Source organism: Oryzias latipes, chromosome 18 (assembly GCF_053564925.1).
Source record: "Oryzias latipes strain Hd-rR chromosome 18, Olatipes_Hd-rR_3.1".
In the NCBI taxonomy this organism is placed as follows: domain Eukaryota; kingdom Metazoa; phylum Chordata; class Actinopteri; order Beloniformes; family Adrianichthyidae; genus Oryzias; species Oryzias latipes.
In genome coordinates, this window is record NC_136254.1 from 31,085,877 (window position 1) to 31,113,739 (window position 27,863).

Consider the following 27,863-nt stretch of genomic DNA (forward strand, 5'->3'; position numbering starts at 1 on the left):
GTTATAATACTACCAATCGCACCTGTTACAATACAACAAAACGCACCTGTAACATTAAAACCAATCACACCTGTTACAACACAACCAATCACACCTGCTACAACACAACCAATCACACCTGTCACAACACAACCAATCACACCTGTTACAACACAACCAATCACACCTGCTACAACACAACCAATCACACCTGTCACAACACAACCAATCACACCTGTTACAACACAACCAATCACACCTGTTACACTACTTTCCCTTATTCTATAAAGTATCATCGACACCCAATGAGGGCAGACTTTATTCAAATAACAAGACTGAATGGCATTTGTATGCAGTGCACCAAAAGTGATACTAATAACAGATACAAAATAATTACATGTACTATAAATAAAAGAATATTTTTATTAATAATTTCAACAAGATATAATTGTTACTGTAATCTTTGTAAGTTAGGAAAAGTTTTGGAAGTCTTGTTTAGATTTTTGTCTCTTTAAGGGTCTCTTATTCTGTTGTTTAAAAGTCCTGAAATTTCTAGGATTTTTTGCACGTTTATACAAGCCAAAAAGATTGTTTAACGAAAACTTTGATTTTGGATTAGAGAGGAAATTGCTTCCCGAACTCATTCACTTTATTTCCTGTGATGAACCTCCAATGAGAGATAAAGATAGAAAACAAGTTCTGGTGTGCTCTTCTCACCTGGGATCTTGAACCACGGGGACATAGCATAGAACAAATATGGTTCTATGATCATGGTGATCCAGAATGGTGGAACGGTGCCAACCGGAATGACTTCTACTGTTTGAATGACAGTGACGTCCCCCGTGGAGCTCAGAACAGCCTTTATTGGATCTGAACCTATGCATGGAGCAAAGATCAGAACGGTAGTGTTTGATGTTGAACAACAAAATGAGCAAACAGTAGCGGACATCTAAAATGAATCCCTAAAAGATAAAAATGGCAAACACTTTTATACCTATACTTATATTGCGGTTCACCTTCTCGGAAGGCCCAAAGAGCTAGAAGCTACGTTCACACCACCCTCTATATGTTCAAGTGACAACTTCCAAAACTCTTGAACCAGGTTGAACTTTAACCAATCAGAGACGTATTTGGTAATCAAATATGGATGGCGTCCATTTTAAATTAATGGATGTGCCCACCTTTAGAAAATTGATCATGGATGGGAAATGAAGAATTGTGGCTTGTGCATTGACGGAATTAAACAACACCAAGTCTCTCATATATTGGAAGAGTGAAAAGAAAAGCCCGGAGCAAGATTTGCAACACTTGGACGTTGCGCACCAACCCTCTTCCAATTGTAGGTGGCAGACATTCGCGAGTAATCGGCAGCAAAACAAAAAAAGTCCAGACGTTCTTGAACGTCCGTTGGTGCATAAACCTGTAACCACCAGTACCAATATCGGGGTTCAGTGTCTTGCCCGCTCACATCGACACCCGAACCAAAGCTGCGATCTTCAACAAAATTTTGACCGCTGTATCTCTGCACAACGACTGCACCACGAAATCTGAGCCAAAATTGAGTTATCTCAGTGTTAAAATTACATTCTATGAAAAAGAAACCCTTAAATTTAGCCTTTAATGTTCACAAATTAGAAACAACATGTAGAAAGACTTTACCATAAAGAATAAACATTTTCCCTCAACTATTCCCCCAAATGTAAAGGGAAATTGGAAGTTGTGAAAAATCTGATGCAAACTTCACCCTTACAGGTTGTGGAAACATTGTCTGACATTAACACTGGTCACTGGTGGAACATTGGTGTGATAAAACTCATCAAGTTAATAAAAACAGTGAGGATCCGAAAAACCTGATTTTCTTCTGGTTTTAACACAAGTGAAACATTGTCCATGAGAATGTAGAGACTTGTGCAGAGACTCACGGTGAGAAGAAAAGACCCATCCCATCCTGTTCACGCTGTAGGGCTGGTGCTTCTTCAGGGAGGCGAACCAAACTCCAAGCAGATCCACATCCAACGGTGAACTGCACTCAATGAAAATCTAGAACCAAAGGCACGAGCTGCACCAATGAAACACTTGAAAGCAGGGAAATGTGTGCGTTTTGTGTTTGTTTTTACCTTGTTCAGCAGAGGCAGGACATTTTTCACACAGCAAATGTTCTTCACGGTTCTGATCAGATTGCCGCTGTCGCTGGGTGGAATGTTCTGGATGTAGACCATGCGGCATCCGAGGAGCTTCGATTCCTAAATCAAAAAAAAAAACTGCACTTGTGAGTCTTAAGGATTTCAGAGTCTTCCAGGGTTTATTTTCAAAAATAAAATATCAAAAGCGAAAAGACCATGAAATAGAATACAGTAAACCCTTGTTTTTCGCGGGGGTTACATTCCAAAAAGAACCCGTGATAGGCAAAATCCGTGAAGTAGAAACCTCTATTTTTTTACAATTATACAATTAAATACTCTATTATACATTGAAAAGAAAGAACAGACCATTTTACAGGTTCAAGCAGTGGTTTCACAAATAAAAGTACTTTAGAAACGTTTTTTTCAACAAATAACTTCTGTACTGTACTGTCAAATAATAATTTTAGTCATCGATGTGAACAGAAGACTTTAAATTGCGGCGATTAGCCCCGCCCACCACGACCCGAGTAATTGGATTAAACGGGAGGAAATGTAAAATGATTATGAAAAAAATACAAAGTACAGTTGGAAAAACAGTGACTCAGGTGCATTTCCCAGCTCTTCAGACTGAGCCGCTGCATCCTGACTCCGCTCTGCAGTGTTTTCTTCTTTTGAAGCCCGCGGTGCAGCTGTGTTTGTTCAGGAGAAGAACATAGTGATAGGCAGTTGTTGTCGCTCTTTTTTCTATGGGTTTTAGAGAAACTCGAAATTGCAAGAGAATTTGCACGTACGTAATGTCAATTTGGCAAGCTGTTTTACGTACGCGTACATATTAAACTGCAACGTCATTGACGTTGACAGGTAGAGAAGAAGTGGAGTGACTTTTTAGACAATCAGAATGCAGAACACGATGCAAATCCGTGAAGTAGCAAAACCGTGAAAAGTAAACCGCGTTATAGCGAGGGATCACTGTATTGACTAGAGCTACAATAAAAAACAACAAATGTGAATTTCGGAAAAAAAAGTGTATTCATTTCCAGTAATTCCGTTCCAAACATTTTACTTTCACGGAATGTAGATTCGGGGCCCACTGTTTAAAGACCCGCAGGCCATAAATAAAGGAAATTAAGCATTAAATTGCATTTCTGCGTATTTCTTAATCAAAAGATTGTGAATCACTGAAGTTTGCAGCCCTGATTCACATTGGCTGAAAACAGCATAATTAAAGGCCCACTGGGAACGCTTTAAAAATAAATCAAAAGATGATCAGAGGGGGTCTCTAAGGTAAAGTTGAAGAGCTTACAGTCACATGATGAGGTTTGGAAAACTTTATTTATAGCTTAAAAAAGATCAATAGGGACTTTTTTTCTTGTGGCTATAGGTTAATTGTATATTAATTTTCAGATTCAGCTGTATGTAAGGTTTCTAAAATGTTTTTTTTTCCTAATATGTTATTTATAATTCTTTTGGTGTTTTTTTTGATGATGCAATTTGAAATATGTAAAAAATGCTTCTTTTATCAGTTAAAGTTAAAACATAAAAACAAATAGCAGGTGAGGTTTTAGGCTGTAAAGGCCTGGGAACCGCTTGAAGTTAATCATGTGAAATGTTTCTGTGAATTCTTCTATTTTCTCAGTTTTATGGAACTGTTTAGAGCCACCAAAACTATCTATTGTTTACCTCTAGGTTTTGCCTCGATCCTCAAACATTTACCCTGAATAATCCACAAACAAGTTAGAAGTGGAAATGAATGGAAAATAAATTCAAATGGAATTAAAAGTTTTACTTACGAAATGAATGGTCTTCATCGTGTGTTTATAAATTCCTAACTGGAAGAAGACAGAAAATGGACATCAGTCACTGGCGTTAGGCCAAAATGGGACAACCTAACAGCAGCTGCGTTTCCATCGGCTATAAATTGTGTAAATTGGACTTCAGATAATAAGTTTGCCTGATGGAAACACGACATTTCGAAAAAAAAGTCTGATTTATCGAAAAACTTTAACAAAACTGCAATGGAAACACTTTTTTTTTTTAATTAAATGAGTCACATGACTAACAACCAGATGGCGATGCATTTTTCTTGGTAGTAACCACCATTTCCCAAAATCCCTTCATCAGTAGCCCCTCCCACGCGTAAGGAGCTCGCCGCTCCACAGCTTAAATAAGTCGGCAACGTCTCCTTTGATAAGATGATGATGAGCGCTAGTGGCGTGGCAGAAATGTGAATGTATCTGCTGGAAATCAAAGTACTGTTCACATCAGTCGCCGTGTTTTTGAACTTCTTATCGCGTGAGTCTGTTTGTGTTTATTCGCATAATTATGATGTAATTATGATGAAATGCAATTGCAACCCCCCCGAAATTTCTAGAATTTGATAAAGTTTCCGCATATGTAAAAACACAGCAAGTGAAGGAGCTGAACCCAATTTAAAGCACAAACTCACCAGAGGTTCCTGTATGAAATTTCTTATTGCTTGAGGCTCCAATCTATGACCTCTCAAAACAAGGTCCCCCTTAGCTAGGATGCAAAAGAAGTATTGAAGCTTTTCAATGCTGGCCAGATAAACCAAGGCCTGTACAGGAAAAAAAAAACAAATATTGTAGCAAAACTCATCAAATGTTTAATTTCACACCTAAAAAAATAGTTAGACCTACCACGCGGGCCTCAAAAAACACAAAGACGTTGTCCGTCTCACACTCCACGTGGAATTTGTGCAGCATATCTACGATCTCATCTTCTGTGTAGCAGTGGTCCTCGTACTTTGGCAGGTTAGCCAAACACACCACGTTGGAATTTTGATTGAAAAACTGTAACAACAAAAAAAAGTTGTTAAATTATTTGAAGAATAAAGAGTTCCTAGTAGGAAAAATGTTGTAGACTTAACTAGTGAAAGTTTATTTGAATGAAATTAGTTTAATTTGATTGTGGAAATGTTGTAAAGAACAAAACATGAGACGAAAGACAAACTTACCTTAGTTTTTTTCCGTTTAGGACGTACTGAAAAGAAGGGTTAAAATTGTATTAGAGTTTCAATTTGCAAGGAAATGTTTCTGCGCTGTGATTTCTTACTCAGCTGCTGTGGTTTCAAATATTTGACAAGCCGCTCCCCAAGAGTCAGAGGGACGAGGTGTGGCGATGGGGATGGAGCTGCTGCTGCAGTTCTTTGATTTGGCAATCTCTGAGGTGGAGCAGTAAGGCGTTCAGATGGAGATGTACCTTTGGTTGATTGAGAAGAACTGCTAGCTACTGGTAAAACGTCTTCAGACATGGTAGTAGGTCCTTGAACTTCCATGGGCTCCGTCTGTCCGGTTTCTCCAAGCTTACCGGATTCAGAGTTTTCAACATTTTTTCCTTCAGCGTTACCTTTGGAGCATTTTGGCTGTGGCTCCAAATCAGGGTTCACATTTGCAACACCGGTTTGGACGGCCAACTCTTGCACCTTTTGCTTCAAAGTTGTAGCGGATTGATGTTCTGCTGTTGGACATTTAGAATCTAAACGTTTGAGATCCTCTAAGCTTTGAGCCGTTGCCTCGTTTGTCTGGGGTCCTGCTGAACACAGATGCTCCTCACAGGTCTTGGAGGTCTGGGTAGTTGTTGGTGTTTTGAGGTCCTGGACAACAAGGGGACATTCTGCTACTCCGTCCTTGGGTTTAATCAGAGTTTGGCTTGAATTATCAGAAGTGGAACCAGCAACTGAAGAAACCTTGGAAGACGTTGGTGCTTGTTCCTCCTGCTTAACGGCTTTAGAAGCAGCAGAAGTCTCTTTCGTTTCTCTGACACTGGGGCCTCCTTTGGTGGATGCAGCTGGTTTAGCAGAAGGTACCGTTGGAGATTTGGACGTTGTAACTGAAGAAGGACCTGTCTGATCTCCGGTTTTCCCTGTTGAAGGTCTGGTCTTCATGGAACTGTCGTCCATATCCAATGTGATTTTAACTTCATTCTGCTCCTTCAAACGTTGCTTCAGACTCTTTAAGCTGAAATAAATGAGTTTGGTGTGAAGAATTTATTCATGAAAACAGGAACATAACCATTTGAAACTTGTAACCCTTTAATGACGGAGCCGTCGCCAGCGACAGGAAATAACACACACGCTTTAAAATACTGCAACTCTTTGACCCTATATGTAAATAACGTCATTGCAACAGAGAAAAGCTGATTTGGGATGAAATTAACGTAAAGTATTGCATATCAACGCAAAACTGCTTTAGTAAAGTTTACAATAGTAAAATGTTGCATACTGATGCAAAATCAAAGGTAGATTCAATTTTAAATTGACAAGTGAATTTAAAATGAAAAACTTTAATACTAAAAACTGATTCTAACTATTTTTATTCCATTTCTAAAATAAATAAAAGTAATTTTCTTCATAAATTGTGATGGTTTTTGGGGCTATACATGAAATTAAAATGCATTCGACAAATGCTAATTTGTTCGGCTATTTTAAAAATAGAAATTTATCTATAAAAATAATAACATATCCGTTTTTTTTTTTGTCTGTTTTTATTTTATTTTAAAGTAAATTTAAATCTTTTGTTTTCATTTTCCATCGTGTTTTCTGTGACAACAGTGACACCCCTCCTATGGAGCATTACTTTTTGATTCACAGGGTCACCATATTATTTTCTGCATCAGATTAGAAAAATGCAACAGCAACAAAAGGGGGCGGGGCTAGGGGAGGAAGCGGGGTGGGGGTGGTCTTTATCTGTGATCGACAGTAACACTGAGGTCTTGGCGTCGCGGAGCGAGCTCCACTGCTTTTGGCGTGGAGCGACAGGAGTGTTTAAAGAGGGGCGGGGCTTTTGCACTCGAGCTACAGAGCATGAGGTGAAACTTCTGAAGTGACGTGGGACTTGACCAATCACAAAATTCGACTTTACTACCTCGTTTCAACCACTAGGGGGCAGCAAACACACAGTTTGATTTCAAGAATTTAAAAAGTTTATCATAAAATTCTAAAAAGGTTTAGCTGGGACCAATAGTCAAAGCCTCATTTGCACAGGTAAACTGCAAAGAAAAGTTGATTTACTGATTAGCTACCCTTTAACTTTTAAATCTATAAGAAGTTAAAAGATGATCGACTCACGATTCGACGCGCTGAACTTTACTCCTGTGTAAAAAAATAAAGTAAGAATGGCGTCAAACACAACAATCCCGTTTTACCTGAAACGGTGAAGAATACAGATTTTTCTTTTATTGGTTTCTCCTGAAAGAAGGAACATACCAATCTGCAACCTGTGATTTGTCCGAGATGGTTTTCACCACTTGTGTCACACCAGGAGCTTCAGCCATCTCAATGCAAATCTGGACACAAACACAAGGAGACACGATAAAAAAGGGAAAATTGAGATCAATCTATTATGTTAGTTGTAAAATTTCACCCAAAAATTGCAAGGAAATAACATTTTCCTCTTGTTTTTATTTAAAATATAAGCTAATTGTAAGTGAATGAATAGTTTAAAATCAAAAAATCTGGTCTGCAAATGGTAAAATATTGTGATTTAGAGACATCTCATGGTAAATTTATAGACTGCAATTAAATGGAGACGCTTGTGCTTGTTCTTCCTGCTTAATGGCAGAAGTCTCTTTCGTTCTTTTGCCACTGGGGTGGATTTAGAGGAACTGGTTGATGCAGCTGCTTTAGCAGAGGTTACTACTGTGATTTAGAGACCTCTCATTGGAAATTTATAGACTGCAAATTTAAAAAAAAGTACAGCTTTGGGGTTGGTTTTTGTGATGGATGAACATTATAATACACTAAAAAGCTCAAAAAAAAGATGATTTTAAAGCCATCAATGTCTGCACATATGCACAAACCAGACTCGCTGTGCAGCCAGGTCCTACCAAGGAGCGCATCGCCATCCGGTCGTTGGTCATGTGACTAATTTAATTTTTAAAAAAGCTTTGTGAAATATGTCAATTTGGATACAAAAACCACCTCTTCCCAGCACAAAAACTTATTTTTGATAAATGCTAGTTTTTTTTCTAAACTGCTGTGTTCCGATTAGGCAAATTTATGATCGCAAATCCGTTTGCCCAATTTCATAAGTCAATGGAAACGCAGCTACTTTGAATTTTAAAAAGCCGCCGCTGATGCTGGATCGTACCCTGTTTGCCAGCGGGAGGAAACTGATGAAAGGAGCGATGGCCCCCACAGTTTTCAGGACCAAAATGATGAGGTGCACTGAGACTTCAGATATGTGGACGCACAGAAGCCGCTCCTCCAGCGACGACAGCTCTGGAACGCGCTGAAAAACAGACGTAGGGAGTTATCGAGAAAATCGGCTTTTCCGGTTTCATGGCATAAATATTGGCCGAAGAGGATCGACTCACAGAGTTGCTCCACTTCATCAAACTCCCGAACAAAGTTTCCTGCAAATTGATAAAAAAAAACATCCATTAAAATATAACTTTCAAACTTTATTTTCGTCACCTTTTTCCTAAATTTATGGGAACTTCTTCCTGGAATTTTGTAGGATTAAGTCCTCATCACCAGAGCCATCGTCAGCGGCAACAAAACAACTCGCTCTTCGACCTACCATAACTGTCATTTGCGATATCAGTGATCAACATCGCCATGACGATATAACTTGAGATACATGAACAAATAGCAAAACATTAAAAAAAATCATTTCCATTACACTGCAACAGTTTGATTTAAATAAAAGTCAACATAACTTAAACTCCACTCCACATGACTTTAGTCTACATAGGAGGCGAGCGTCTAACATAAAAGGGCTCCATCCGATTGGTCAATAACATGAAGGGGATTATTTGATTCGTTCAATACTTCAAGCGGCCATAAGATCGTTTTATCACATTGAAATTTGGCCATTTATATAAATATTCGTCGACTTTTAAGATATGCGTATTGCACAGCTTGATATCCCGATAACGATAAATTTGCGATTTATTGAGCAGGCCTAGTCCGGGTGAATACTGGATTCTGATTGGCTGCTGGGTGTGGATTAAAAGTGATAATGGATAACGATAATGTACACATATAAAAAATGTTCTGGTCCCAAATGCTTAGCTAGTGGCTTCTTTGAAACAAACTTTATCTTCATCATCTGGACAAAAACAAGCAGTAAAAGGAGAACTTTCTCTCTGAAATTTATTTCACCCATCGTGACGATTAGCACAGAGAAAACTACAATTCTTACTATATAATATATTATTTTTGTATAAAAATAATATATTATATAGTAAGAATTGTAGTTTTCTCTGTGAATCATTGACTCACGAATCGGATCGCCACACAAGTTACGAAACCTCCGTCCTGTTAGGACGCCAGCAAAACCCCGTCCTTCCATACCTCACTGGAGCCGGTCTGGATTTCTTCCAGCACCAGGTGAAGGTTCAGCTTGTTGCTTCTGACAGAAACCGGGGCGCTGCCGTGGTTTTGGACAAACCTGCAGCAGGAATTCCAGTCCTCAAAACACACAAAGGCCTGAAATTGGACACAAAAGTTAAAACTGGAAACATAAAAAGTAACAAACTAAGTCAGGGGGTAATACTGTTTCATACCCTCCTCTGCAGGGGCAGAACCAGGACCTTGTAAAACAGGGTTTGGAGGTTCTGGACGGAGAAATAATGCCACACCAGCTTGACTACTTCCTTATGACTGTAGTTCCCTTCTGGTAAATTGGTCAACATGATGGTGGAGAACTTGGAGGCTCTGTATTTAGCTTTCTGCAACACAATCACAGCAGCAAAGTTACAGAACAGCCCAAAGTTCTGAGAGTTGCAGATAAATCCTTGCAAGTTCGTACCGTGGTGTCCTTCACTCCAAAGACCGTCACAAAATCTGAGAGCCAGAAGCACAAACATTTACTGTGTGTGACAGACTGAATTGAAACTTTAAGCGTATGACCTCAGCTCCGTACCTGGGATTTTGAACCAAGGAGACATGGTAGGGAACACATAGGGAGCAGTCGTCATGGTGACGGAAAATGGTGCAGTGCTACCCAATGGAACGCCAACGTTTGTTGTGGGGACGACGGCCCCGGGTACAACGTCCTTACGGTCCGGAAGAGCTCTGGCCGCCAGCCGAGGCGCTGCGTGTTAGAAGAAAAACCGTGGACGGATGTTTGCATCTGCAGGAGAAGCTCTAAAAGGAGCTTCTAATTGAAACATTCAAAAAGGAAGGCGCCATACGCAGGGACGTCTTGTCGTTTCGTGGCACCTTCAACCTAAAGATGCTGTAAGACGGGCAGTTCTTCAGAAGGCTGTGCCAAACCCCGAGACGGTCTGCGTCGCGAATGGACTCGAACTCTACGAAGACCTAGAAAAAGGATAAAAGACGGAAGTGACGCTGGGAGGGAAGAGCTTGAACTTTCTCATGCGACCGGTGCGAGTGTTGGGCACCTTGTTGAGGAGAGGCAGGTAGTTTTTAACCGAGTTCATCTTCAGCAGAGCTCCCCGCAAAAGCCAGGTCTCACTGGGAGAGATGTTGTTGATGTAGATCGTACTCGCACCGTCATCAATCACTTGCTGTTCAAAAAATAAAATCAGAAATTTCTTCACTAAACTGATCACTAATCCAAGATATAAGTCTAGGTTGTAACAATAAAACTTTCAGTTTTTGCGTTAAAGGTTTAGGCCGTACTAACCAAGTCTCTAGTCACCAACTATAATTAACTCAAGTCTCAGGTCACAAGTCTGGGTCAACTCTGATCATTAATACAAGTCTCAGTGGTGTTGCTAATGTTTTGAGTTTTTCAATTTCATACACAAGTCAAATCTGAATTACTTGACCACTTGCACTAACCAAGTCACGAGTCACCAACCACAGTTAATTCAAGTCTCAGGTCATAAGTCCAGGGCAACTGATCACAAAATTCTGAGTCTTAATTGTGCTGCTAAAGTTTTAAATCTTTGGATTAAAAGCCTAAGCCTAGTCCTAAATTTTTGACCACTCGTACTAACCAAGTTTCTAGTCATCAACTATAATTAACTCAAGTCTCAGGTCACAAGTCCAGGTCAACTGATCACAAAATTCTGAGTCTTAATTGTGCTGCTAAAATTTTAAATCTTTGGATTAAAAGCCTAAGCCTAGTCCTAAATTTTTGACCACTTGTACTAACCAAGTCTCTAGTCATCAACCACAGTTAACTAATTTATCAGGTCACAAGTCCAGGTCAACTCTGATCGTACAAGTCTCAAATCTCAGTGGTGTGGCTTTGAGTTTTTCAATCTGATAAACAAGTCAAATCTGAATTTGTTGAGCACTTGAACTAACCAGGTAACAAGTCACCAACCGCAGTTAACTGAAGTTTTAGGTTACAAGTCCAAAGACTGATCACAAAATCTTCACAAGTCTTAATTGTACTGTTAAAGTTTTGAGTGTTTAAAGGTTAAGCCTACTCCTAAATTTGGACTAACCAAGTCTGTAGTCCTCAACCATAGTTAACTAAAGTATCAGGTCACAAGTCAAGGTCAACTCTGATCACTAATCCAGGTCCCAAGTCTCAGTTGTGCTGCTCAAGTTTCTGATCCACCTGTGAAATGTCCTCCCTAATCAGAGAAACCAGTCAGGGTGAGTCAGTCTGATGCATCTAAAATACATGGAAGTACAAAAACCACAAAATGAAAATCAAAGCCAATCAAGAAACCATTTTCCCCAAACCCCATGAGGACAGTCGGATGGGGTTGTACTTACGACATTGATCAGCGCCATCAGAGATTTATAAAACCCAAACTAAAAAGAAAAGCAAAGATCAGACCAACAATCAAAAGAGGAGTGTGGTTTCTGAGGAGATGGAGGTTTCAAACATGCTCACGGGACTCATCATCATGTTACTGGTGACGACGTGCAGGCGGAGCTGACACCCCCGGAGCGTCAACGGCTTCGTTTCTACTGCTCTGATGAGCTTCTGAACGCTTCGACAGCTTGGCATCAGTGCAAAAGCCTACAGGAAAAAAAAAGCAAAACTTTATTTAAAAAGCAGAACAAAGGACTTTACAGCAGTGGTCACCAACCCCCCAGGCTGTGAACCGCGGGCTGGTATCTCAGTCTGCGTGCCATTTGGTACCAGGCAACTGCATAACTGACATTATCTGATTCTGGAAGACGATTTTTTTTTTTGTACTTCTGAATCTTCTGCATCTTCTTCTTCATATCCATCCATGAATTACTTTTGATGAGATTTTTTCTGTCAAAAACAAACATCTGTGGAAAGTTTTTTTTAAGCAGAAAAAAAGTCCCTGAGGAACCAGAAGAAGAACCTTCGACTTCAAAACAAAAGAAAGGTGCATTTACCTTAAGTTCGACTACAAATACGTAATTATTTTAACATTTTTTTCCCACACACCATCCCTACTCTGCATAATATGCAACGACCAACTCTCTGATATAACCAGGATGCGGCTAATCAAGTTTTATAAATTTAGTCGAGAAATGCAGGCGATACCACCAGTTATACATTTCAGGATTCTTTGAAGTGAATTGTATTTTGCCCTGATTAGCGAACGTTTCTATGCTCATTAAAGCATCATTAACCCTCCGTATCAAAAATCCTCTCTGCTTTCAAGCGGATCATTTTCCTGGAGCCACGCCCACCATTCCGTCTTGGCTCAACCGCAATGTTCACACCGGTTCTTCTAATTTACCGCTCGTTTTCTTTGCGCCTCCACCAGCCTGTGAGTTTGCTTGTTCCTGCAGCCGTCGCCCATCTTCTTGGATACTTTTAGGATCCACCTCAAGATGCGGCGCAGGTTAGACGCCAGAATGTTCTTTGGCGTGTGCCACTGAAGGGAAACTGTAAACGCTAAATCGAACGAGCGTTTCTTGGCCATCGCTACACTGGATCCCAACAAAAATGTCGTAGACAAACCGGCGTCTGGTCGACTGTTCACGACCCGGGGAAGACGGGCGTATCTTAAAGGAGCCCGGCCACTATTGGAGACTGGCGTCTTAGCATTAACAAGCACCTCTTAAGAAACCGATTAGAGACAATTGGAAGATCTAAAGTATCTGAAAACCAGAAGATCAAAAAAATGGGACGCCAACTTTAGCCTTGCATCGCCTGGTCTGTGTAAAAAGTGTCTTGACGTTAAACTGACCCATAAAATGGGACCACCTCTTTACAGAATCAGTAAAAATGATTTTTGTTTTTTTAAAGTCGGTTTTCAGCTCTTAAAGTCACTTTCTAGTGCTGGCGTTTCACAGCTTACCATACGTGACTGTGGAATCACGTAGAGGTGCGTGTCGTCGTACTGAAACCCAAAGTTCTGCAGCAGGCGGGAGATGTCGGCCTCCGCGTAGCCGTCGTTGTGGAACTCTGGCAGGTTGGTGATTAAAACCAGCCGTTTCTGAATGCAGAAGTACTGCTCAAACAAAAAAAGGAAAACATGTCAAGGATCTTCATCCACAGTTAAATGGCTGATTCTGTCGAGGAACCATTTGAAGCTCATCATCAAATCTATATTTAGATGATTTTAATTGACTAAACCTTCAACCCTCCTTTGTTTATGGATTTGTTTCAACTCCATGTCTGCTTGGATCATAGTTTGGTGACAAGACAACACTGAATACAAAGACTGAGCTTAGGGCCATGAGTTTTCTTGATTGGGTCCAGTCTAGAGGAACCAAAGCAAGGCCTTTTAGCAAAGGTGAAAGTATTTCCCTTTAGCAGCACCTGTTGATGGAGGACACTGTTCCTTTTCCCAAAGCTACGGCCTTTAAAGACCTTGTCTAAACCCAGATTGTACCAGAGATCAGCCTGTAATTTATGCACCACATTCCTGAACGCTCTCGAAACATGCTTTTCAGGCTTCCCCGTTCAAATCAAGTGTCGCGACGCAGGTTTCAAAGTCCGTCGCCGGCGCATTTCCGCTGAAGAGAACACACTCGTCGCCACGACGACGATTTTTTGTTCCACAGCATCGTACATGTCACTCATGTCCATCGGTTTGCTGATTTACTCTTTAGCTGTGAAGTTCAGAAAAAATCTTGTTGCCATTTTGACTGAAGCTCCACCCACCCATTCTCATATGAGCCCGCCCACAATTGCTGGAAAAGTAATGTGATTGGCTAGAATTGTAAAGCAAAAACAGATATAATACAACGTGATTGACATGTCACCAAAAGCACAGAATTTATGTTCATGGTAGTACCGTTGACGCCAGCATCGGTACAAACATGGCACATAGTTGATACACTCGTCCCAAGTCCTCTTTGGAATCTCGGAGATGCTCTTAAAGAGTTTAAACCTATAAAAAAAACCTCCTCTTAAAGTGCCTCAAATCTTTCTTGTATTTTCATCCAACCATCTTTTTATTTTCTGTGAGGTTAAAAGGACCAAACATGACTTCCTCCTGATCCCATCAACACAACTCTTTCCAGAAATGGTTTGATTCACAAATATTTTCCTCTTACCTTTGACTTCTTGATGGACTCCTCACTGAGACAGGCTGTAAGGGAGAGCAGAGCGACAACAAAGCGTTCAAAGAGCGTTGGGTCATGAGAGCTTGAATGTAAAGCCGCCATCGGGTCGTGGAGTCCTTACAGATGTGCTGTAGACGCAGAAGCGTTCCCATCTTCTCGCCGGCGGTCAGAGACGGATCGTCGGTCGCTGTGAAAACGTTGGGGAGCGGCGGCCGGCTTATTTCTGCCGTGGTGGCCGATGCAGGGGGTTTGCTGCAGATCCCTTCAGACGCGGCGTCAGTTTGCATCTTTCTGGCAGCCGCATCTGGAAAAGATGAAGGTTCATTAAAGAAGACCTCAGCAGAACAACACAGGGATTCTTTTAACCACTTTATTCGTTGGGATTGATCAACAGCGACAAACCCTTACAGACAAATATCTTAATACCAGATCTAAAGTATATTATTCATTTCCTGGTGTTCAAAGATGCGTAAAAGCTAAGATTCTGGAGAGTGTCGGCCGTGTTGAGTCTTTGAGACCTTTTTCGTGCGTTGGGGCTTGTTTGGCCTCCAAAGCAGCTTCAGCTGGGCCTCCTGCAGCCCGCTGCTCCTCTTTCAAAGCCCCTCCTTCTGTCTTCAGTCTTTCCACAGGAGCCTGTGGTTCTGGGGCCGTGTTCTGCTGGATTTGACCTGGAACCGGAGTATTTCCTGGGGTCTGCGGCTGCTCGTTACGGCCCTGCTCCTTCTGGGGCGCAGCGGCAGCATCGGTTGAGGTGGGGGCAGTGGCCTCGTCTCCGGGAGATGCTGGTTCAGCAGAACCAGCATCAGTGGACTCAGAGGCGGCTGGAAGAACGTCGGTTGTTCCAGCTGGATGTCCATCGTCGACCGTGAGGTCCATCGGGACTTTGCTGGCAATGTTGGAGCGCTCTTTCAAGCTTTTCAAACTAAAAGTACAGAAGAAAGAAGCACAACCAAAACCTAGTGAAGAAATTAAATAATAATAATAAAAATAACTGATAATTTATTTATCCCTCAATGGAGAAAATCTTCTCCGCATTTGACCCATCCCCTGGGGGAGCGGTGAGCTGCAGCTTAACTGCGCTCGGGAGGCAGTAGCGTTAAGGGTCTTGCCTAAGGGCCCTCACTGAGTGATGTTAATTGCTCACCATTGATATGGTAATTGCCCCCAGTACCATTGTTCATTCCCCTCCGGGAATCGAACCCTGGATTCCTGCATGGTAGCTTTTCACCTTACCAACGGAGCTATCCAGCCGGTTTTATGCAAAAAACATATTTTGTTGTGATAGTTTATAGCAATATCACTTAATTTAAAAAAAAAATCCTAAATCGTTCTATAAAGCTTTTAATTTAACTTGTTTTTAAATGATTAATAATAACCAATACAATACCCCTTTTTCTGTGTGTACTCTTAAAAATTAAATGGACTATTATGTTAGCATTTATTCAACTTCAGGGTTGCATTCCTTATCAGAAATATGAGCCGTTTTATAACAATGAGTTTGACGCCAAAACAGTTTCAAGCATAAAACCATTTAAAAAATACTCACGTGTCAATACGTCCAACCTTGCTCCTGCATGAAAAGAAAAAGAAGTTTGTTAAAAACGCAGTAAAAGTGTCTTTTTTTTTCCTTCATAAGAGTCTTTTAAAAAACTCCAATGATTGGAGGGAAAAGCTCAGGGATGGGCAACTCCAGCGCTGTGTCCGAAATCCCACCCTAACCCTCAACTACTAAAACACTATATAGTGCGGGACTATCTAGTGCCATGAATTTTAAAAGCAATTCAGGCACCACGCTCACTACTGCTTTTTTTTTTTTTTTGAAACGGCGGATATCACGTCATGGATTTCACAAAGTTTAAATCTAATTAATATGAGTCTTTTGCGACAATTATTTATGAGTCCACTGTCTTCTGAAGATAAAAACGTTGATGGTTTATCATCAAAATACATTTAAATACATTTTTTTGGGGCAAACATTGTTCCGAGGAATGCATTGTACTCTATATTCACTAATCTATTAAGCATTGGCTAGCAAGTTAGTAAGCACTGGTTTTTCGCAGAGGCTTCTGGGAAATTTCAAGGGCACTCGATTTTGGAATTGTAGATTCGGACAGCACTACTAAATGGCAAACGCACTATAAAGGGGTTAGGGTGGGGATTCGGACATAGCCCAGGCCTTGGTATGTTTACGGTAAACACTGTAGCTCACGCTCCACTATTAAAATACAGACTTCTATTAGAGCTGAGGAACATACCATAATTGGTCTTTGGATGATTCTTTCATTGAAAAAAGCTTCTCCATCACCTCTGCCACACCGGACGTTTCGAGCATCTCCACCCAAATCTGAAGCAGAAAGACGCCAACAGAAAACCGTTCAGGACGCCTGAACCGGTCTCTACGGACCAACAATGACCAGAAAGGTAGCAGGCAGTTTTTTTTACAGCATCACCTTGTTGGCAAGCGGCAGGAAGTTGACTAAGGCAGCAGCGGATGCCATCTCCGTCACGACCCCCTTGATGAGGCCCAGCTTTGCTTCAGAGATCTCCACGCACAGCAGCCGATCCTCCAGACCGTCCAGATCTGAAACGTACTGAGAAAGCAACAGCTGGTGTAGAAGAGGCAGAGCTTTTTTATGTCAGCGGATCTACAGGATAACTTACAATGTGGCTCCACTTCATTAAAGTTTTGTAAACAAGATCCTGCAGGAACACGACACATTTGTTATTTATTCACATCACTAGAGTTTGTTTTGGAGAACTTAAACATTCTTTAAAAGATATTCGATTGGAAAAGCAAACTTTAGCACATTTCTAGCAATTGGTGATAGAATATAGGCTCTCCTAAAAGTTTGCTCAGCTTTACTGGACCTGCATTGGTACAAAAGCAAAGATGCTTTTGTTAACATTTGCAGTAAAAGACTACAAACCTCACTGGATCCCAGCTGCAGGTCCTCTAAGACCAGGTGGAGCTGGAGTTTGCAGCCACGGATAGAAACTGGGCTCTCCATGTGATCTTGGATGAAACGGCAGCAGACATCCCAGCTGCAGAAGCACACAAAGGCCTGGAGGACAGACGCAGGGCGTCAAGACATGGACATAAACTTCTCAAATGTAAAGATCCCACTGCAATACCACTACATTCATCTTTGCAACATTTTCAGCTAAATGCACTTTAAAACATCCAAATGTTTGAACTCATGACGCAGCTACTACTGTGGGCGGCCCGTATCTCACTTACTCCACTCTCTGGAATGATTGCATAATGCATTACACTTTTATACTTCTTGATTATTAGCCCTTGTGTTGTCCTATGTGGTCCAGATGACGCAATCCTTACATTGATGTGTTATTCCTACCATGACAAAGGTGGATAAAGGTGGAAAGATTTCATGTAATCCATGGACACCAGTGAAGATCACAAATCATTGAAGAAAAAAGGTTCAACGCTCTGTCTAGTGGGTCTAGAGCAGTGTTTTTCAACCTTTTTTGAGCCACGGCACACTTTAACCTTGACAAAAATCCCGCGGCACACCAGCATTCAAAAAAAAAAAAAAAGGATAAAAACAGTCTGTATTGATCCACAGTCCCTCCATGATCTCACATGCGTTTTTGTGATAATTGTGGCAGTAAAAGCTGGAAGTTGCAGCTGTTTTTTCTAATAGATGTAATAAAAGTTAAGTTAGAAGATTTAAAAACTTTTTGATTTGTGTTCGCTGTTGTTTCAAGACGTTAAGAGGAGAGACTCGTTGTGCGCCGAGGCGCTCACGCTGTCACTTTAACCCAATGCATCATGGGAGGTGTAGTTCAATAATCCGCCGAACGCAGAAAGACGCGCGTCTCTGAGCTTCAAGGAAGTGAAGACTTTACAACTTCTGATTGGTCAGACTGATGACATGTGATTAAGAATCCAAGAATGATTGGTGGAGACAGTTAAAGGGGCGGGACTTTTCAGCAAACGGCTTTAGTTGCTGCTAAATCGCGGTACCGTCATTCTTATCAAAATGTTTTTAATAGAATCAAATAAACACAAAGAAAAAAATATTTTATGATCTTTCATATAGCTAATTTCTTAGTGTTTTATCAGGACCTGTTTGGATGAACAAAGAGCTGAAATCCTGGAGATGGAAAATGTTAAATCAGGTAATGAGGACAATTTCCCACGGCACACTTGATCACCTCCCACGGCACACTAGTGTGCCGCGGCACACTGGTTGAAAAACCCTGGTCTAGATGACCCAACTCATCAGGTCACCTGGACCCCACAAGACAGCACAAGAGTTATGCATTTATTTGGTTCGTCAGATATATGATCATTGTCTGTGTGTTGTAATAACAACCGTGCTCTCTTGTAGCAAACTGAACAAGTGGAACCGGCATGAATCGCCAAATAAGGACATGGAAGTCCTGACTGCTGGATCTGTTTCTTGTCCGTGCGGAAGGGATGCGGATCGAACAGTCATTCGTACAAGGAACGACCCGTCTATAAGTCTCCTGCTTGTAGGGATGAACACAGAGCCGTTGTATGTCATGACTTGATTTGTTTGGTAATACAACCTGTTAAAACCTCAGAGCAGCGCAGATCAGATCAGAAGAGAAGCGCTTCTTTTCTGTTGACGCCGCTATCTCTCCCTCTTGCAAAAGGACTGAAACTTCATGCAGTCTCTTCTGTCATTTTTCCTTTCCTGTCAGGTTTTTGGTGTCCTTAACTGTCCAAACCTGGAAAGGCCTTACGCGCTCGCAACAGCTCTAATCTTAAATCCTCCACCTGCTAACCAATAGATCCATGTATGTTTTAAATTCCTCGTCTGAGCTGCCATCCGACTCTATACTGTGTGGCTGTATAGCTCAGATATCGCTTGCCGTTTTTCGGCTTGGGCTTCAAGGTCGCTTGTGAGGTGAGGTAGTGTAAACAAAGGCATGCTGGGAAATTAGCCAGGTTAACTTCCGCGGCATAGTCCCGCCCACAACCCAAAAGCGAATTTCTAATGAGCTCCTGCTGTTCCGCAAAAGTTATGTCTTAAAGACGACAGGATTTTAGCTAAAATTGCATAATCGCAATTACAAGACCACTGGTGACGGTTTTATGGTAGTTCAAGAAGCGCATGTCATCCTGCTGTTACAACAACATGGTAACTGGTGAATGGCAGCTCCTCACCCTCCTCTGCAGTGGGAGAATCACCAGGTTGTGGTTCAGAGCGTGAGGATCGTCTTTGGGAAAGTAAGGCTCCACCAGTTTAGCGACGTCCTGCTGCGTGTAGTTTCCTTCAGGGAAACCGGTCAACATGACTGTGGAAAATGCTGAGGCCTCATTGGACGCTTTCTGCAAGACAGGAAGTTCAAAAACAACCAGGTTACACTGAAAAAGTCAAACCAGTGAAGAGCAGGAATGTCTGAACATGACACCAACTTTGGGAAAAAAATTGTACCCTTTAGAAAACAGTGGAAAGATTAACTTTAAAGAGACCAAAAAAAAAGCACTTTTTTTGCAAAACACATATGGGACCAAAAGGATTTGAGATTTTCCAAAAAGTGTACTTACGATTATGTCATTCAGGTCTTGGACTGTCAGAAAAGCTGAAATTAAACAAACACGTTAAAAAATGTTGGCTTCAGCAACCAAAACCTCTCTCGAACATTAACTCATCTTTCTCATCACCTGGTATATTGAACCAAGGGCTAACAGTGGGGAAAACATAGGGACTGGTCGTCATGGTGACCCAGAATGGTGGCGCGCTGCCTGGTGGAACGGTGTCCGATGAGGGTACAATGGCGGCGCCATCAATGATTTCTTCATTCTTCGGTAAAGCTTTCATTGGAAATCTTGGTGCTAAAATTAAAATAGAATATTTTAAAAACACAAACGAGGGAGTTAAAAAAAGCACAAAAAAAACGAAAGCTCGGAAACGTGTTGGAAACCCTTGTTTATGTGTCACTACGCCAGTCCATTTTCTATGTGAAGAACGTGCAGCCAATGAACACGCCTTCAAAGTTGAGGTTTGAACAATCAGGGACCCGGCTTTAGTAGTGACGTATGGATGGCGTCATTTTCAAAACACGGAAGGTCCAACCGTTCAAATAAAACAAACCGAATTATAGAACACCAACTCTGTCATGTATCAGAATGGAGCTGAGAAAGAAAAAGCCTGAAACAAAACTCACCACGACATTAGCTCATTTCAGCGTTTCGCAAAAGCCTCTTCCAACTGTTAGTACACGCGCTAGTATCGGGTAGAGACATATCATTGCAAACGTATTCAAGTACCCACATTTAATTGAAAATTTGTTCGACTACCAACTCCTCAACCTTTTTCGCGGTTCACCGAATTCCAACGGTTTCTGAAGAGGAGAAACACAGCTTTGCTGTGATATTCAACACCTTACAGAAAGACAGTGCAATCCTCGTAAATCAGCTAAATCTGTCGCGGTAAAAACCAGCTTTGCGCTGCTATGCAAGACTAAGTCAGTAATGTGTTGCGCATCGGTGGGAAACCGATACGAAGAATCGAGTGATTCATGATGGCGTAAATAGTCGAAAGGTTATGATGCGTCAAAAAGTGTGTTATTTCGACGTCACCGGTGACATCTCCGGTGTTAAAGGGCTAAAGCAGATTTCTGTTAAGTGGGATCTGAATCATTAAATATGGTTTAATATCGGAGGATTCTTCCCATACAACGTCCAACACACCAGGAATTAGCTTAAAGTTTTGTTTTGCTTAATTTGGAAATTTTAAATAAATATAAAAATGTATTTATGAGGTTTAATGAAACCATGGCACAAAGCATTAAATAGATTACACAGAGGTGTAATGTTGAGCAAATGATTAGCTTTAAGTCCTGTAGAGACGGAAAGGTTTCACTACATATTGAAATTCTAGTCAAAGCGATCACATTTTTTTTAATTAGGTTTTTCCAGAACATAAAAACAGTTTGAATCAAAACGTTTTTAGTTTTTAACACAAACCAGCACATTCTGACATGCAGATGTGCAATACTTTAAATTAGAAAATACACTTTACCAACTTATATCTGTGCAAAGCCGCTTTTGTACACGTCGGAATTCATTGAGTCTCCGTTAGGGGTCAAAGAGTTACGGTAAACAAAAAGTGAATTTTTTTGCCGTCCTCGGTGACGGCTCCGGTGTTAAAGGCTTAGAGGTCAATCTTAAGTTACTGTCAGGACATGGGTTTGTTTCCTTAACAACTTTGTCTAAATGCAACAATTTTGTTCCAAATGTTGCAATTTTTTAAACATAATTTTCAAAATAATTTTTAACAATAGGCTGTTTTACCTCCGGGTGCAAATGTGAATGAAACTTGTTCTATGTGTAAATTTGTAGGTCCTTACGTATAGGCGCTGAGGTGAATCGTGGCGTTTTCAGCCTCCAGACTTTGTGGCCACGCCTTCTCTTCAGGAGGCTGTACCAGACTCCCAGCCGGTCGGTGTCATACATCGTCTCAAACTCAATAAAAATCTTTTTTTTTTTTTTTTCACAGATATTAAAAAAAAAAATCAGGATCAATGAAGTTTTCTTCTTTTAAATGCATCTGTGGTACAGGCACTAGTGTGTAGTTTTACCTTGTTCACAAGGGGCAGGTAGTTAATTACAGAGCCAATTTGTTTCAAAACTGTAATGAGGTCCTCAGTTTCGCTTGGAGAGATTTCCTGGATATAGACCACGCTCTCGTCATCGGTTAAAGACTGTTTCAACACAAAAGACACATTTTTAAAAGTAAACAATTTACCTCTGCATTAATAGAAAAAGCTTTGGATTTCACATAAATCCATTCAGACCCGAGGATGACTAAGAATGTACAAACCCTTTCTTTACTGTTATGAAAAATACAACTTTTCCAAAGATTCGTCCAGACTTTTAAGAACATTTTGAGCCAAAAACACACAGGTGGGCTGCAGGGTTCAAACATGCTGTGGAAATTTAGGCCAAAGGCACAATTTTCTCTCTGAAATCAAAGCGTGCAACAGCAAAAGGGAGGTTTCTTCTGACTTATATGTAACGATAAAATAAAGGCAGACATTAACCCCTTAAACTCGCATAGTTGAGGTATATCCATAATGAAAATTACAGGCCTCTCTCATCTTTTTAAGCGGAAGAACAGGCACCATTGGGGGCCGACCAAATAATTTTTGACCCACTGTACTAAAGTTTACGAAATATGCAAAAAGCTGACATTATACTGACAGGGATGCAGTGATATGAGGACAAAGTACAACTTCAGGTGTTTTAAGAAGAAGACAATAGAAAGGAGCAAAAAAGTTTATAGTATGTGTATAAATTGAATCAAAAATTGTGTGTGCGTGTGTGTGTGTGACTTACAAAGGGCGTCATTTTCAAAACAGATTTATAAAATCCAAGCTGAAAGAGAATACAGGACAGAAACAAAAATGTCACTGTGTTGCAATGTTACTAGAATCGGAAATTCAACTTTGTGGTTGAAGAAAAGACCCCGAGTAGGGATGGGTGCAGACTGGATTATCCCGGTACCAAGTTGATACTTTTGGTTCTGGTGCTTCAAAAATGAAAAAAAAAACAAAAATAAAACAGTATTTTTCCCCCCCAAAACCATTCAAGTGTGACCAAATAGCGTGGCAGGGTGAAGGAAAGACTCTTAATGTCTTTCTTCCCAACAGTCTGCATCTCTGTTTTTACACTCTAAAGTTAGCACGTATTTCACGGCTCATCGTCACGACGACGGTCTTTTTACAAAACATTAGACACATCGATCTAATCCATCAGGACGCAGAATTAGAATTTCTTGCTGTGAATTGCAGAACAATGTTCCCAGGCTATGCCTTTGGCATTTTGAATAAAGCTCCACCCAACCTCATGGCCCCACCCATTCTTGTATGAGCCCGCCTACATTCGCAGGAACGTTTAAAATCATGGGTTAGAATTATACAGTTAAACTAAACATAATAAAAGTGATTGACATGTTCGAAATGAAGCACCAAAATGTGTGTTTTTATTCTGTACCAGTAGAACCAAATACATCAGTACTGGTACCAACTTGGCACGGGTTTAGGTACCCATCCCTGCTACAGAGGAGCGTCTGTTGTCACACTAGAAGCCAAACCTCCTTGTTGGATGTTTATCCTTTATTTTCTTTATAGTCTTTCTAAATGCTGTTTTAAAGTCTGTTTTGTATCTTCTGTTCGTCTTGCACAACCTTCCTGTGACTACAGCAGCAAATTAAAGAATATACTGATAACTACAAATCGTGTGACCTATAGGTATTTCACTCCCCATGTAATCAGGGAAACTTAATTCTGAATAAAGATGCGAGGTCGGGACAGACGTCCTCAGAGCGGTTTGGAGCAGAGGCGTTGAACAGCTCTCCTCGTGAGAAATCGTACTGGGCTCTTGGTGTCTGTTTTTTAAAACTGTCTTGTGTTTACAGAAATAACTTTGACACTCCTGTTTTTGGTCTGAAATGGGATATATCTAATTACATGTTTAGGCTGTATGGTAAAAAATATATCTTTGCTTCAAGTTTAGAGAAAAGTTCCAAAAATTACTAATCAACTTCAATCTGGTAGCCATTTAGATCAAAATAAAAGTCTTGGGGCCTCATTTATAAAACTTTGCGTAGGATTTGCGTCAGAAGTGGCGTACGGATGAAAAGGATGAAAAAAAAGACACTTAATTCACATTTGCTTAATTAAAAACAGTGATCATGAACTAAAGTCAAGTAGAGCTTGATTTATTGCTTGAAAAGGAAAGGGAAGAAGCAAGTTTATATAATCCCACCCCCACTGAGTTAATTTATTTTATATCTTTACATAGTTTTTGTAATTCGGTTCTGATCAGATAGATTCTTTTCAAGTAACAAAATCCCGTGTCTAGTAATGATCGATTATCTTCAGAAAACATTCATTCATGATTTCAGTTAACAGCAACGGTAACCGTTATGTAATCATGGATTATCGTTAGAACACATTATCACAAAACAGTAATTATTTACTATTTATCCAAAATTATAACGTAATTTTAAGCAATTGTGTGTAATTTTTTTTTAGATAAATACTTACATTTGCTGCTTTCCATGAAATGTTCCACGTACGTCTAACAGACTTTCCACCCATTTACCACCAATGTATAACTTTTATATTGCGTATACAGCTCACATATGTTAAAACTATATAATGACCCAAGAACCCCTAACAAATTACGTAAACAGCACTATAAACACGCATGGTTCATGTTCTACGTTGATTTACGTGTTCGTTTCGTGACTTATTTGTACTATTTGCACAGTTTTAACGTGTTTCATTCAGAATACATCTGTGAAAATTTCACGTAAAAACCCAAACCTTTTTCACTTTTTCCACATATAATCACGTATAATCAATATGTGACACGGCCTTAAACTTTTGTATAAAATTGATAGCTCACCGGCGACATTAAAATGTTACTCGTCACGACAGAAGCGTTGAGTTTACTTTTCCCCAGGGCCAAGCGACTGGAACGCGAGGCTTTTATGATGTCATTCACCGCCCACCTATTGGGCATGAGGACTAGAGCCTGAGAAGAAATCCAGAAACCACATTCAGGTTAAATACGACTGATGGGGCTCAGAGCCCAGACAAAGGCCAAAAGTTTAACCTGCTCACCATGCACTTCCGAGCAAAGATGTAGATGTTGTCATGTGCATACTTGAATCCAAACTGGCAGAGAAAATTAACCACCTCCTCCTCTGTGTAAGGGCAGTCGTGTTGTTTTGGCAGGTTGGTTATTAACACCAGTGTTGAACTAAGGGAAAGACTCTAGATGGGGGGGAAAAAAAGATGATTTTTAGAATTGGGAAAAAAAGGAAGTTGGAGGACCTTTGTGAAATCTTGTCAAGAATGTGAAGTCAAATTTCAACTCCAACGGAGAAAATGGAAGAAATACACATACATATACAGAACTTAAAGCTAAAAACTAAATTTCGACTTTGTTCGTTTGGTTGTTATTGTTTTTGTGTATTTTTTTAACTTAATTTTGGTTTCTAATTTTTATTTGTTTGTATTTTAAAAGTACAAAATGTAAAATAAAAAGTAAAAAAAGAAAGAATGTAAAGTCAAACTGCACAAAAATATTTTTTGAGGCAAAGAGGCACCAAAATGATCTGAGTTTGTTGTATTGTGTTTATTGATTTAAATATCCCAGCTCTAAGTTTGTTAGGCATTGTAATTGTAATTAAATTGTCATTTCCGACGTTGAGTAACTTGGAAGATTTTTTATAATCAACTGCTTGTCTCAAGTACATTTAAAAGCAAAATCAATGTTTTATGTATTAGTTGCTGTTTTTTCTTAATGAGTGACACAGTACTCCCCCGTGAACCGCCACCTTAACGTGGTGGGGGAGTTTGAGGGTTCAAGTGTTCCCAGGACCTAAGCTGTCTGGGTCTTAAGCCCCTGGTAGGGTCTCCCGTGGCAGATAGGTCCTGGGTGACGAGTCAGACAAAGAGCAAACCCCTGATGATAAGAAACAACAAGGAAATTACGTCGCCCGGATTGGCATCACCGGGGCCCCACTCTGGAGCCAGACCCGGGGTTGGGGCTCGCAGGCGAGCGCCTGGTGACCGGAGCTCTTCCTACGGGCCCCCGGTCGGGCACAGCCCGAAGGAGCGACGTGGGACCACTCTCCATTGGGCCCACCACCCAAAGGAGACCTCAAAAGGGGCCGGTGCATTGTGGTTTGGATGGCAGTCGAGGGCGGGTGCCTCGGCGGCCCAAACCCCAGTCATGGAACTTAGCTTTTGGGACATGGAAGGTCACCTCTCTGGGAGGGAAGGAGCCTGAGGTGGTGCGAGAGGCTGAGAGATACCGTCTAGATATAGTCGGGCTCACCTCCACACATAGCCTGGGCTCTGAAACACAGTCCTTAGAGAGGGGTTGGACTCTCTACCACTCTGGAGTTGCCCAAGGTGAGAGGAGGCGGGCCGGTGTGGGCTTACTCGTGAGCCCCCAGATCAGTCGCCAAGGGTTGGAGTTCACCCCGATGGACGAGAGGGTCATGTCCCTCCGCCTCCGGGTGGGGGACAGGTCTCTAACTGTGGTTTTGGCTTACGGGCCGAACAGCAGTTTGGAGTACCAGGCCTTCTTGGTGTCTCTCGAAGGGGTACTGGAAAGTGCCCCAACGGGGGACTCCATTGTCCTCCTGGGGGACTTCAATGCCCACGTGGGCAATGACAGTGGCACCTGGAGGGGCGTGATCGGTAGGAATGCCCCCCCTGATCTGAACCAGAGTGGTGTTTTGTTATTGGAATTCTGTGCTCGTCATAGTTTGTCCATAACGAACTCCATGTTCGAGCACAAGGGTGTCCATCAACACACCTGGCATCAGGACACCCTAGGCAGGAGGTCAATGATCGACTTTGTAGTTGTTTCAGGCGACCTTCGACATTTGTCTGAGAAAAGTGTATAAAGCGTGTAGTGAGGAGCTTTACAGCCCCTAAACATTTGTAATTATTGTATAAAAAAACTACTTGACAAACTTTGTCTAAACAAGGAAGCGCTGTATTAGTAAATTTATTTAATAAAAAGTGGATTTTGTTCAATTTAAATCCCCCCAAAATAAAGCAATTAGACCCAATAATTCTTACTAATAGATTACAAAAAGCCCTTTAGAACATAAAATAACTTAACTTTTAAATGTTTGCTTTTTCATGCAACACAGTTGATTCCTGTTTTTTTTCTTTTGCTTTTTTTTGTCCTAAATTTGTCTCAAATCTCTTAAAATTTCACAAACTTTTTCCACAAAATACAGTAAAACCACAGTCAGAGGAAATTGGTAATAAAAAAATTACAAGTTAAAGTTTTCATTAAATATAATTACTACCTAAAAAGAAGCTAAAATGACAATGAAAATGAACTAAGATTTTTTTTAATCCATTGTGGAGAAAATCCTAGAAATAAAAAAAAAAAGCTTTTGAAAAAATTACCCCATTAAATTTGAAGAACAAACTTTTATAAAACAGAAGCTGCAGCAGATAAATAAATGATTTGGAAGAAACTTACTTTGGAAAACACATTCTGTGAGGGCTGGATACAATCTGTGAGACAAAGACACAGTTTAGACAACAGGAACACAGAAATGGTAAAACTACATTTGCAGCGTAAACAGACTTCTTACTAATTTTTTGTAGCGTAAAGTATGAGTCAATATTAGTTTGATGGTGGCGCAGCAGCACACTTTTGTTCTTAGGGAGGGTTCTCCGTTTCTGTTGGGTTTTAGCAGATGCAGAAATTGAAGTCGGGATGTTGCTGGAGAACACTGATGCGGGAGTCTCCTGGATCTTTGCTGCAATTTGTAAAAATTAAGAAAAAAAGCATGTTTTAAAAGGAAATGGAAACAAATCAATCTCATTTGGGA

The 27,863-nt window shown here is 40.7% G+C and overlaps 1 protein-coding gene across 3 annotated transcripts in view; it reads right to left on the reverse strand.

The window, feature by feature from the left end:
• Window positions 1-27,863, reverse strand: part of LOC105356351 (uncharacterized) — a 72,436-nt gene that overhangs the window by 11,602 nt on the left and 32,971 nt on the right. For all 3 annotated transcript variants that reach the window (XM_023965831.2, XM_023965830.2, XM_023965832.2), the window contains 39 exons: window positions 27,624-27,791; window positions 27,509-27,543; window positions 25,117-25,269; window positions 24,899-25,027; window positions 22,823-22,861; window positions 22,066-22,188; window positions 21,835-21,961; window positions 20,147-20,317; window positions 20,030-20,064; window positions 19,646-19,810; window positions 17,418-17,552; window positions 17,152-17,190; window positions 16,941-17,081; window positions 16,746-16,834; window positions 16,037-16,060; window positions 15,009-15,412; window positions 14,612-14,794; window positions 14,482-14,516; window positions 13,278-13,430; window positions 11,885-12,013; window positions 11,764-11,802; window positions 10,470-10,595; window positions 10,260-10,386; window positions 9,989-10,159; window positions 9,875-9,909; window positions 9,630-9,794; window positions 9,418-9,552; window positions 8,436-8,474; window positions 8,210-8,350; window positions 7,327-7,406; window positions 7,189-7,212; window positions 5,175-6,079; window positions 5,077-5,102; window positions 4,760-4,912; window positions 4,549-4,677; window positions 3,893-3,931; window positions 2,097-2,222; window positions 1,902-2,019; window positions 697-855 (listed from right to left, as the gene is read on the reverse strand). In XM_023965831.2, coding sequence (XP_023821599.1) covers window positions 697-855; window positions 1,902-2,019; window positions 2,097-2,222; window positions 3,893-3,931; window positions 4,549-4,677; window positions 4,760-4,912; window positions 5,077-5,102; window positions 5,175-6,079; window positions 7,189-7,212; window positions 7,327-7,406; window positions 8,210-8,350; window positions 8,436-8,474; window positions 9,418-9,552; window positions 9,630-9,794; window positions 9,875-9,909; window positions 9,989-10,159; window positions 10,260-10,386; window positions 10,470-10,595; window positions 11,764-11,802; window positions 11,885-12,013; window positions 13,278-13,430; window positions 14,482-14,516; window positions 14,612-14,794; window positions 15,009-15,412; window positions 16,037-16,060; window positions 16,746-16,834; window positions 16,941-17,081; window positions 17,152-17,190; window positions 17,418-17,552; window positions 19,646-19,810; window positions 20,030-20,064; window positions 20,147-20,317; window positions 21,835-21,961; window positions 22,066-22,188; window positions 22,823-22,861; window positions 24,899-25,027; window positions 25,117-25,269; window positions 27,509-27,543; window positions 27,624-27,791 — 5,214 coding nt within the window. The remainder of the gene's footprint in view (window positions 1-696; window positions 856-1,901; window positions 2,020-2,096; window positions 2,223-3,892; window positions 3,932-4,548; window positions 4,678-4,759; window positions 4,913-5,076; window positions 5,103-5,174; window positions 6,080-7,188; window positions 7,213-7,326; window positions 7,407-8,209; window positions 8,351-8,435; window positions 8,475-9,417; window positions 9,553-9,629; window positions 9,795-9,874; window positions 9,910-9,988; window positions 10,160-10,259; window positions 10,387-10,469; window positions 10,596-11,763; window positions 11,803-11,884; window positions 12,014-13,277; window positions 13,431-14,481; window positions 14,517-14,611; window positions 14,795-15,008; window positions 15,413-16,036; window positions 16,061-16,745; window positions 16,835-16,940; window positions 17,082-17,151; window positions 17,191-17,417; window positions 17,553-19,645; window positions 19,811-20,029; window positions 20,065-20,146; window positions 20,318-21,834; window positions 21,962-22,065; window positions 22,189-22,822; window positions 22,862-24,898; window positions 25,028-25,116; window positions 25,270-27,508; window positions 27,544-27,623; window positions 27,792-27,863) is intronic.